Source organism: Alosa alosa, chromosome 2 (assembly GCF_017589495.1).
Source record: "Alosa alosa isolate M-15738 ecotype Scorff River chromosome 2, AALO_Geno_1.1, whole genome shotgun sequence".
NCBI classification, from domain to species: Eukaryota; Metazoa; Chordata; class Actinopteri; order Clupeiformes; family Clupeidae; genus Alosa; species Alosa alosa.
In genome coordinates, this window is record NC_063190.1 from 35,449,819 (window position 1) to 35,462,318 (window position 12,500).

Genomic DNA, 12,500 nt, shown 5'->3' on the forward strand with positions numbered 1-12,500 from the left:
CAGTGTCTCTCTCACACACTCACACACACACACACACACACACACACACACACACACACACACACACACACACACACACACACACACACACACAAAAGACACACATCTGAGGAGCTCACTTCAGGCACATAGCAGGTCAGTGTCTCTCAATAAACACACAAACAAACAAACAAACAAACAAACAAACAAACACACAGGGAGACACATCTGAGGAGCTCACTACAGGTGTACACACACACACACACACACACACACACACACACACACACACAGTCTCTCTCACTCTGACACTGACTCATGTACTCACCGACACACACACACCTAAGGAGGTCTCTTCAGACACACAGCACTCTCAACACGCTCTCTGAATTCAAAATGGCCTGCTGCTGGGCTTCTCCCAAGTATGAGAGCAAACTGAACACCTGCTCAGCATTGAGAGTGCTATCCCATGATGCACAGCTGCATGTGTTGTTGGTGGTGGTGGTGTTGTTGTTTTTGTTGATGGTTCAGCTCTGCTGATGTGTTCTGATTCACTGCTTTAGACAGCACTGCCTGGTACTCCAGAGAGACCCACTACAGCCCAGGAAGACTGGTGAGTTGTACACACACACACACACACACACACACACACACACACACATACAGTCATTCTTACATCAGATGAGGACACTCAGGATAGTGTACAAGTCACCGCAACATCAGAGTAGATGACACAGGGTTCTACTGAGAGAGCAGCATTAGAACAGATGAGATGACACAGGGTTCTACTGAGAGTGCAGCTTTTAGAACAGATGGCCATAAGGTTCTACTGAGAGTGAGCAGCTTTAGAACAGATGACACAGGGTTCTACGAGGGAGTGCAGCTTTAGAACAGATGGCCCTTGAGTTCTACTGAGAGTGAGAGCAGCTTTAGAACAGATGACACAGGGTTCTACCGAGAGAGCAGCATTAGAACAGATGACCCAGGGTTCTACTGGTAGTGAGGACAGCATTAGAACAGATGACCCAGGGTTCTACTGGTAGTGGGCATTAGAACAGATGACACAAAGGTTAATTGAGAAGAGAGCAGATTAGAACAGATGGCACAGGGTTCTACTGAGACAGCATTAGAACAGATGACACAGGGGTTCACTGAGGTGGGGAAGCAGCATTAGAACAGATGACACAGGGTTCTACTGAGAGGCAACATTAGAATGGAGATGACTGGGGGTTACACTGGTGAGAGCAGCGTTAGAACAGATGACTGGGGTTCTACTGAAGGCAGCATTAAGAACAGATGACACAGGGTTCATACTGAAGGCAACGTGGAACAGATGACACAGGAGTTCTACTAGGAATTTTGCAGCGATGGAACAGATGACCCAGGGTTCTACTGGTAGTGAGAGCAGCATTAGAACAGATGACCCAGGGTTGGTGAGAGTAGAGAGAGGCAACATTAGAACAGATGGCACAGGAGGTTCTACTGAGAGAGCAGCTTTAGAACAGATGACACAGGAGTTCTACTGAAAGTGGTAGAGCAGCATTAGAGACAGATGACACAGGGTTCTACTGAGAGCAGCATTGAACAGATGACACAGGTTCTACTGATAGTGAGAGAGCAGCATTAGAACAGATGGCCTTGAAGGGTTCTACTGAGAGAGCAGCTTTAGAACAGATGACACAGGGTTCTACTGATAGTGAGAGCAGCATTAGAACAGATGACACAGGGTTCTACTGAGAGAGCAGCATTAGAACAGATGACACAGGGGTTCTACTGATAAGTGAAACAGCATTGAACAGATGACACAGGGTTCTACTGATAGTGAGAGAGCAGCATTGGAACAGATGACACAGGGTTCTACTGAGAGTGCAGCTTAGAACAGATGACGCAAGGTTCTACTAGTGAGAGCAGCTTTAGAACAGATGACACAGGGGTTCTACGAGGGAGTGCAGCTTTAGAACAGATGGCATGAGTTCTACTGAAGAGTGAGAGCAGCTTTAGAACAGATGACACAGGGTTCTACCGAGAGGGGAAGCAGCATTAGAACAGATGACTGAGGGTTCTACTGGTAGTGGGAGCAACGATAGAACAGATGACCCAGGGTTCTGCTGGTAGTGAGAGCAACATTAGAACAGACACAAAGGTTAATTGAGAGTGAGAGAGAGCAGCATTAGAACAAGATGGCTGGGGTTCTACTGAGAGAGCAGCTTTAGAACAGATGACACAGGGTTCTACTGAAAGTGGGGAAGCAGCATTAGAACAGATGACACAGGGTTCCACTGAGAGAGCAGCATTAGAACAGATGACACAGGTTCTACTGGTAGTGAGAGCAGCGTTAGAACAGATGACACAGGGTTCTACTGAGAGAGCAGCATTAGAACAGATGACACAGGGTTCTACTGAGAGAGCAGCATTAGAACAGATGACACAGGGTTCTACTGAGAGGTGCAGCATTAGAACAGATGACCCAGGGTTCTACTGGTAGTGAGAGCAGCATTAGAACAGATGACCCAGGGTTAATTGAGAGTGAGAGAGCAGCATTAGAACAGATGGCACAGGGTTCTACTGAGAGAGCAGCTTTAGAACAGATGACACAGGGTTCTACTGAAAGTGGTAGAGCAGCATTAGAACAGATGACACAGGGTTCTACTGAGAGAGCAGCATTAGAACAGATGACACAGGGTTCTACTGATAGTGAGAGAGCAGCATTAGAACAGATGACGCAGGGTTCTACTGAGAGAGCAGCTTTAGAACAGATGACACAGGGTTCTACTGATAGTGAGAGAGAGCAGCATTAGGCACTGACACAGGGTTCTACTGAGAGAGCAGCATTAGAACAGATGACACAGGGTTCTACTGATCGTGAGAGAGCAGCATTAGAACAGATGACACAGGGTTCTACTGATAGTGAGAGAGCAGCATTGGAACAGATGACACAGGGTTCTACTGAGAGAGCAGCATTAGAACAGATGACACAGGGTTCTACTGATAGTGAGAGCAGCATTAGAACAGATGACACAGGGTTCTACTGATTGTGAGAGAGCAGGAGCCGAGTTTGGATGCATTTGGGTGTTCGCACTTCCACTGTTTTTACCTCTCCCTTTCTCATCCTCTTTCACTCCTTCTCTCTTTCCCTCCTTATCTCACTCCATTTCTTTCCTCCCTCTTTTCCTGTCCCCTCTGCCCCCCCTCTCTCTCCTCTCTCTCTCTCTCTCTCTCTCTCTCTCTCTCTCTCTCTCTCTCTCTCTCTCTCTCTCTCTCTCTCTCTCTCTCTCTCTCTCTCTCAGGCCTGTGACGGATGGCTTTGAGGACGAGGAAGGCAGTGACGCTGAGGGGGAGGAGTTCTACCCTGACAGCGGCCAATGGGAGGCTGAGGAGGAGGAAGAGTCGGCGACAGCGCCCACCCCGACACGCCCCCCGCCCCCCATAGCAGAGAAGGTCAGCTGCCGACTTCTTCCCAATTCATTTTGCAATCACACTCAATAAGAATGAGACTGAGCTCAGACCTACAGACGGAGTCTGGTACGATTGGGAGAGTTCTGAGTACAAACATTACCATTGAGCTGGTACGATTGGGAGAGATCTGAGCACAAACATTACCATTGAGCTGGTACGATTGGGAGAGATCTGAGTACAAACATTACCATTGAGCTGGTACGATTCGGAGCGTTCTGAGCACAAACATTACCATTGAGCTGGTACGATTGGGAGAGTTATGAGCACAAACATTACCATTGAGCTGGTACGATTGGGAGAGTTATGAGCACAAACATTACCATTGAGCTGTAGTCTCGTTAAATGCTATAATTGCAACTATGGACCAGTCAAGATAATTGAATCTTGATTATGTCAACACTTTAAAGAAAGAATCACAAAGGATTCAAACCTGTCATCCAAACACACATAACGATTCCTGCCACAATTGAACCCCGCGACTACCGCTGACTCCCTCTCATTTCCCAGGACTGTCACAGATGTTGGGGTGGTGCTAAGCGTGGCTGACTAAGGACCTGAGCTAGCATGCAGTAGTGTGTGTGTGTGTGTGTGTTAGGTGGTGCTAAGCTAAGTGGCGACTAAGGACCTGGGCTGGCATGCAGTAGTGTGTGAGTGTTATTGTGTGTGTGTGTGTGTGTGGAGCATGCAGTAGTGTGTGTGTGTGTGTGTCTGGGGAGTGTGTGTGGACCCTGTGTGCAGTGTGTGTGTGTGTGGGTGGTGCTAAGCGTGCGACTAAGGACCTGGGCTAGCATGCAGTAGTGTGTGTGTGTAGGGTGGTTCTAGCGTAGCGGCTAAGGACCTGAGCTAGCATGCAGTAGTGTGTGTGTGTGGTGTGGGGTGGGCTAGCATGCAGTAGTGTGTTCGTGGTGCCAAGCGTGGCTAAGGACCTGAGCTAGCATGCAGTGTGTGTGTGTGTGTGTGTGTGTGTGTGTGCCAGCTGGTGGTAAGCATGCAGTGGAGTGTGTAGTGTGTGTGTGTGTAGAGTGGTGCTAGCGTAGCGGCTAAGGACCTGAGCTAGCATGCAGTAGTGTGTGTGTGTGTGTGTGTGTGTGTGTGTGTGTGTGGTGGTAGCGTAGCGGCTAAGGACCTGGGCTAGCATGCAGTAGTGTGTGTGTGTGTGTAGGGTGGTTCTAAGCGTGGCCTAAGGACCCTAAGCTACCCTGCAGTAGTGTGTGTAGTGTGTGTGTGTGTGTGTGTGTGTGCGTGCATCTGTGTTGTGTGTGCATGTGTGTGTAGGTGTGTGTGTGTGTAAGCGTGGCTAAGGTTCAGGCTGCGTGGATGTGTGTGTGTGTGTGTGTGTGTGTAGAAGTTGGTGGTAAGCGTGGCTGACTAGGACCCTGGAGCTAGCATACATTAGTGTGTGTGTGTGTGTGTGTGTGTGTGTGTGTGTGTGTAGGGTGGTGGTAGCGTAGCGGCTAAGGACCTGGGCTAGCATGCAGTAGTGTGTGAGTGAGTGTGTGTGTGTGTGTGTGGGGTCGGCTAGCATGCAGTAGTGTGTGTGTGTGTGTGTGTAGGGTGGTGCTAGCGTAGCGGCTAAGGACCTGAGCTAGCATGCAGTAGTGTGTGTGTGTGTAGGGTGGTGGTAGCGTAGCGGCTAAGGACCTGGGCTAGCATGCAGTAGTGTGTGTGTAGGGTGGTGGCAGCGTGAGCGGCCAAGGACCTGGGCTAGCATGCAGTGTGTGTGTGTGTGGCTAGCATGCAGTAGTGTGTGTGTGTGTGTGTGTGTGGGGTGGGCTAGCATGCAGTAGTGTGTGTGTGTAGGGTGGTGGTAGCGTAGCGGCTAAGGACCTGGGCTAGCATGCAGTGTGTGTGTGTGTGTGTAGGGTGGTGCTAGCGTAGCGGCTAAGGACCTGAGCTAGCATGCAGTAGTGTGTGTGTGTGTGTGTGTGTGTGTGTGTGTGTGTGTGTGTAGGGTGGGCTAGCATGCAGTAGTGTGTGTGTGTGTGTGTAGGGTGGTGCTAGCGTAGCGGCTAAGGACCTGAGCTAGCATGCAGTAGTGTGTGTGTGTGTGTGTGTGTGTGTGTGTGTGTAGGGTGGTGGTAGCGTAGCGGCTAAGGACCTGGGCTAGCATGCAGTAGTGTGTGTGTAGAATTGGTTCACAAGCTAAAAAGAGCAGCACATCTGCATGTGTTTGGGCATAAGAACATAAGAACAGCACATCTGCATGTGTGTGTGTGTGTGTGTGTATGTGCCTGCATATGTACATCTGCATGTGTGTGTGTGTGTGTGTGCCTGCATATGTACATCTGCATGTGTGTGTGTGTGTATGTGCCTGCATATGTACATCTGCATGTGTGTGTGTGTGTGTGTGTGTGTGTGCCTGCATATGTACATCTGCATGTGTGTGTGTGTGTGTGTGTGTGTGCCTGCATATGTACATCTGCATGTGTGTGTGTGTGTGTGCCTGCATATGTACATCTGCATGTGTGTGTGTGTGTGTGTGAGTATAAGGCAGCACACATCTACGCCTCCTAGTCTTTACTATAGCCATGTTCTGAGTGTATAATACAGCATCAGAATGTTGGGATGGCCATTAGAAATAAACAAACAAATGAACACTGTTATTCGTTCAGGTGTTACTGATGTGTCCAGGTGTGCTTATCTTTTGTCTCCGTCTCAGTCCTGTGACATGAAAGAAACGAGAAGTAGTCAGAAGCACACTGCTGTCGTAGTCAGAAGCACACTGCTGTCGTACTGTAGTCAGAAGCACACTGCTGTCGTAGTCAGAAGCACACTGCTGTCGTAGTCAGAAGCACACCGCCGTCGTAGTCAGAAGCACACCGCCGTCGCATTGCAGTCAGAAGCACACCGCCGTCGCATTGCAGTCAGAAGCACACCGCCGTCGTAGTCAGAAGCACACCGTTGCCGTGACAAGCTTTTTTGGCTGTAATTGTTGCTGTGCTCTCTTAGAATCTACCAGTAAGGCCACGTACACTCTGTAAGCCAGAGCAGTGTGTGTGTGTGTGTGTGTGTGTGTGTGTGGACCACCCTCTGATATTAATCATCTTACACAGCTTACCCCGATGCCTAAAGCTGATTTAGACATTCCGGCCACCCTCAGGAATTCCTCCTGCTAGCTGCTCAGCTGTTGTTACCTAACAAGCTCTGCTGCTTTCTGTAGAGCAAAGAGAAGCACCATGTTCAGATGCAGCTAATTATGGTTGCCATCTTTTAGCGCTGGATTGGTCAGCAACGTAGCGCTTACTTGGTCTTGTTTGTCCCTCTCCTAGAGGAAGCCCGTGGGCTCTGATTTAAATAACAGATCAAGTGCAAAGCCAGACTATGAGCAAAGGATCTCTGGCATGGAGTAAAGCCTTTGGGATCACTGACCAGTCCTAACCATGTTAAAGTAAACCCTAAAGTAAACTCTTCAGGATCACTGACCAGTCCTAACCATGTTAAAGTAAACCCTAAAGTAAACCCTTCAGGATCACTGACCAGTCCTAACCATGTTAAAGTAAACCCTAAAGTAAACTCTTCAGGATCACTGACCAGTCTTAACCATGTTAAAGTAAACCCTAAAGTAAACCCTTCAGGATCACTGACCAGTCCTAACCATGTTAAAGTAAACCCTAAAGTAAACCCATCAGGAGCACTGACCAGTCCTAACCATGTTAAAGTAAACGCTTTAGGAGCACTGACCAGGCCTAACCATGTTTAAGTAAAGCCTTCAGGATCACTGACCAATCCTAACCATGTTTGCACTTAAGATCTTGCTCATGGGTAATAAAATAAGATAGATTTTGCCTAGTTGTTAAATGAACTGTAGGTAGACATTGCACTTAGACTATGGCCCAGTGTGTTGATAGCTGTCCAGTACGAGGGGTCCTGATTCTGGTGAAATGCATGCTGCTGCTGTTCTCTGGCTGCAGGGTCATTGTGGTTCTGGAAAAGAATGGAATTATGAATTACTTTCTAGACCTGGAATTTGTGTGACAGTCTTGAAAAAGTGTGGACGTTTTGCTCTTAGTAACACATACATTAAAGTCAACAATGCTCAAAACATGTCAAAGGTCAAAATCCCCCAAAAAAACAAAACGACACACTTGTCTTTTCAAAACGACAAAAAAGTAGGAGTGTAGAAAAGCGCAATAGTCCATTTCTAAAGTGTGGTGGTGTTATAGATAGATAGATCCATCCATCCATCCATCCCCAAGGGGAAATTCAATGTGGGATGAGGGCAGCGGTGTTGGTGCTCTGATGGCTGAGTGGTATAGGGGTGTGGGACTGATGGGTGGCTCTGTTGCAGGTGAATAAGGAGACCAGTATGGATGGCATGCGCCACCGGTCCCCCTCCTCGTCCTCCTCAGTGGTACGGCCCAAAGAGAGGCGGCAGGAGCTGCAGCAACAGAACCCCTTCGTCCGCGGCAACACTATCATCCGCTCCAAAACCTTCTCCCCAGGACCGCAGAGCCAGTACATCTGCAGGGTACAGACACACACACACACACACACAACACCATCATCCGCTACAAAACCTTCTCCCCGGGACCCTGAGCCAGTACATCTGCAGGGTACAGACACACACACACACAACACCATCATCCGCTACAAAACCTTCTCCCCGGGACCCTGAGCCAGTACATCTGCAGGGTACATGCATACACACACACACACACACACACACACACACACACACACACACACACAAAGAAACAAACACACCGACATCTGACATGCACATATAACTTCACAAAGGCACTTGAGAATACAACAACCTGTCTGAATGTTTTGTTTGTTTGTAATGACCTTGTGTGTGTGTGTGTGTGTGTGTGTGTATTGTGTAGATTAACCGCAGTGACAGTGACAGCTCCACACTGTCTAAAATCTCCATGAAGATACTTCAGAAGGCCGCAGTGTCCGGATGAAGAAGGTAACAGCACTTTATTTACGTGTGTGTGTGAGAGAGAGTGTGTGTGTGTGTGTGAAGTGTGTGTGAGAGAGAGTGTGTGAGTGTGTGTGAGAGTGTGTGTGTGTGAGAGAGAGTGTGTGTGTGTGTGAGAGAGTGTGTGTGTGTGTGAAGTGTGTGTGTGAGAGAGTGTGTGAGAGAGGTGTGTGAGAGAGAGTGTGTGAGAGTGTGTGAGAGAGTGTGTGAGAGGTGTGTGTGTGTGAGAGAGAGTGTGTGTGTGAGGGTGTGTGTGTGTGTGTGAGGGTGTGTGGTGATGTGAGGGGTGTGTGTGTGTGTGTGAGGGTGTGTGTGTGTGTGTGGGGGTGTGTGTGTGTGTGTGAGGGGTGTGTGTGTGTGTGTGAGGGGTGTGTGTGTGTGTGTGTGAGGGTGTGTGTGTGTGTGTGTGAGGGTGTGTGTGTGTGAGAGAGAGTGAGGTGTGTGTGTGTGTGAGAGTGAGGGTGTGTGTGTGTGAGAGAGTGAGTGTGTGAGTGTGTGTGTGTGTGAGTGTGTGTGAGAGTGTGTGTGTGTGTGTGTGTGTGAGTGTGTGTGTGAGAGTGTGTGAGAGTGTGTGAGAGTGTGTGTGAGAGTGTGTGTGAGTGTGTGTGTGAGAGTGTGTGTGAGAGTGTGTGAGAGTGTGTGAGAGTGTGTGAGAGTGTGAGAGAGAGAGTGAGAGTGAGAGTGAGAGTGAGAGTGAGAGTGAGAGTGTGAGTGTGAGTGTGAGTGTGAGTGTGAGTGTGGTGTGAGGTGTGAGGTCAGCCAGTGTGAGTGATGTGAGTGAGAGTGAGTGAGAGTGAGACACGAACACACAACCCTGCTGGTGATGTCCTTACCTGAAACTTTTCCAAGTAGGGGTGCACCGATCCAACTTTTTCAGTCTCGATACTCGATACCAAGACCGTTGCCTGGGCTTTGTGTATTGGTCGATACCCAGGCACTTAGGCACTTACAGATATGTATGTAATGAATTGGCATTATTATTATTATTAAAAAATAAACAATTGTGCACCAGCAGCAACTTAGAGCAGCATTTGAATTCAAGTTCACAATAATTACCAAATAATAAATCTAACAAGTAAACAGCTTAGCCTACATAGCCAAAACCAGCCTTGTGCAGATAAAAATCCCATCTTAGGGAAACGTTAAAACACCCCCCGCCAAAGTGATTCATACCACTGATCACCCGTTAAACCCCTCTATTTACCCAGAATGGTACAGTCCCTCCGTTTACCCACCAGAAACCAGGAAGTTGACACAGAGTTGGAATGGTGGTGAGAATGCTATACGGAGTTGTGGGTTGGAATGGTGGTGAGAATGCTATACGGAGTTGTGGGTTTTAACTGATAAATGCAAAGTGTTTACCAGCCAGTATCAACAAACTAGAGAACATTTACACAGATAAGGGATGAAAATGACAATGTGTTTGGTTTAAATTTTTTGTGTCGAACATCACACACAAACATGTGTTGCCGAATTTTCCAATACCTGATCCAGCTATTTTGTCAATATCGGAGCCAATATCTTAATATCTGGTCAGTGCACCCCGACTTCTAAGGCTGAACTGAGATCACAACGCACGGCACAGGATTAAAAATGATCAAACAGTGTGGTGCACACATACTGAGGCTGTATGTAATCCTTTCCACACTGTGTGTGTGCACGTGTGTGTGTGTGTGTATTATTGTCTTGTAGATAATTTTGCATGCTTGTTTTTTTTGTTTGTTTTTAATGTAGCTTGTTGCTAAATGTTGGAGTGGTCCAAATCGTAGTCATAGAGTCTGTGCTAGTTCTAGCACAATGTTCTAGGAACCCTGAAGGTCTTTCTGAGATTTCATATGTTTCTGAAAAGGTTCCCCGTTACTTCCTGGAAAAGTTCCCCCTCTGTTGTGAAAAAGAAAGCTGTTTGTTTGTTTGTTTTGCTGTGTTTTTCTGAGAGGCTCAATTCTGTTTCTGAGTAAACAGCAAAGCTCCGTGGAGCTGAACGCCATCAGCTGGGAGCGGTCACAGGGAAAGCGTTTGTTCGGCCGAGCTCATGACAGCCCAAACGGCTCTAGGAGTATCCTGCTGGCATTGGCGCGGCCAGTAGAACGCTGAAGTGACGTAACACTGACGTTAATGTGCACTCCCTGATGGCGGACCATGCTTTGTGCATTAATGTAGCTTTTGTGGCTACGCTGTTAATTTCACTGTAACGTTTTAACACCTTGCAGTCTACAAATCCCATTTTAAGAGCGTCAGGAGATCTCTCTTTGTTTTGCTTCAGTGTTGTCTGGGAATAACCAGGAAACATCTGAGTCAGAATGTTTTATTGTCATAACACCAAGAGAAAGCACAGAGAGATTTGATGTGAACCTTTGCTCTCTTATTGTCTACTCCTCTTCATCTCTCCTCCTCCTCCTCATCTCATCTCTCCTCCTCCTCTCTCCTCCTCCATCTCTCCTCTCTCCTCCTCCATCTCTCCTCTCCACCTCCTCCATCTCTCCTCTCCACCTCCTCCTCCTCCCGTACTGCTCTGCTCTCTAGCCCCCCCTGGTGGTGCGTGGGGTGGAGCGCACGGCGCTGGATCTGGAGCTGGACCTGCAGGTGGTGCGCACGCGCCACAGTCGTCTGAGGCAGGAGCTGCAGGTGCTGCGGGAGCTCAAGCAGCAGCTGGAGACGGCCAGACAGCAGGGCCAGCAGCAGCTCCCCGACTGGGTCCGCCATGACGACCGCTTCCACACACTGCTCAAGCAGGCCGAGAGACAGGTGAGCACACACACACACACACACACACACACACACACACACACACACACACACACACAGGCCAGACTCTATGGCCCAGTGCAGCCATTTATTCAAATAATATGTTCAGCAGCAGAGGCACAAGCAGGGAGATGGGAAGAAAAAACACTCTCTCTCCCCCTCTCTCTATGGCCCAGTCCTCTCCCTCCCTCTCTCCTCCTCCTCTCCTCTTCATTTATTCAGTCCTCCCTCCTCCTCAGATTCTCTCCTCCATCCTCATCCCTCCTAAGACTCATCACTCCTCCTCCTCCTCCTAGACGGCGGAGGAGTTGCAGCAGGAGCAGCGTGTTGAGAGGATGATGCGTGTGGCTGCCAAGGACGTGCACAAGATCAGAGGCCAGAGCAGGAAGGAGACGCCCGAGATGCAGACCTTCAGGTGGGACACACACACACACACACACACACCTTCAGGTGGGACACACACACACACACACACAGACCTTCAGGTGGGACACACACACACACACACACACACACACCTTCAGGTGGGACACACACACACACACACACACACACACAGACCTTCAGGTGTGACACACAGACCTTCAGGTGAGACACACACACACACACACACACAGACCTTCAGGTGGGATACACACACACACACACACACAGACCTTTAGGTGGGACACACACACACACACACACACACACAGACATTCAGGTGGGACACAAACACACACACAGACCTTCAGGTGACACACACACAAACACACACACACACACACACACACACACACACATACATACACACACACAGACCTTCAGGTGGGACACACACACACACACACACACAGACCTTCAGGTGGGACACACACACAAACACACAAACAGTGGGCCACTAAATAGGGGGGCAGCCGTGGCCTACTGTTAGCACTCTGGACTTGTAACCGGAGGGTTGCCGGTTCGAGCCCCGACCACTGTGCCGCGGCTGAAGTTCCCTTGAGCAAGGCACCTAACCCCTCACTGCTCCCCGAGCGCCGCTGTTGTTGCAGGCAGCTCCCTGCGCCGGGATTAGTGTGTGCTTCACCTCACTGTGTGTTCACTGTGTGCTGAGTGTGTTTCACTAATTCACGGATTGGGATAAATGCAGAGACCAAATTTCCCTCACGGGACTCAAAAGAGTATATATACTTATACTTAAATGTCAAATATATATTGGAAGCATAGTCATAGTTGTAGACACACACACACAAACTGGGCACCATGTCTTGGATGCGTAGTCCCAGCAGTAAATCAGATTTATCTCTCTTATCCATGTGCATCTCATTCCCCCGCATAAACTAAACTACTGTAAACATACACACACACACACACACACACACATCAGCGCTGCTTGTTCCTGATGACTCTGGTC

At 48.7% G+C, this 12,500-nt stretch overlaps 1 protein-coding gene across 1 annotated transcript in view; it reads left to right on the forward strand.

Moving 5' to 3' along the window:
- wwc1 (WW and C2 domain containing 1) overlaps positions 1-12,500 on the forward strand; it is a 50,607-nt gene that overhangs the window by 36,991 nt on the left and 1,116 nt on the right. The window contains 7 exon segments of the mRNA XM_048270197.1: positions 543-592; positions 3,267-3,417; positions 7,724-7,903; positions 8,262-8,304; positions 8,307-8,347; positions 10,883-11,104; positions 11,401-11,519. Coding sequence (XP_048126154.1) covers positions 543-592; positions 3,267-3,417; positions 7,724-7,903; positions 8,262-8,304; positions 8,307-8,347; positions 10,883-11,104; positions 11,401-11,519 — 806 coding nt within the window.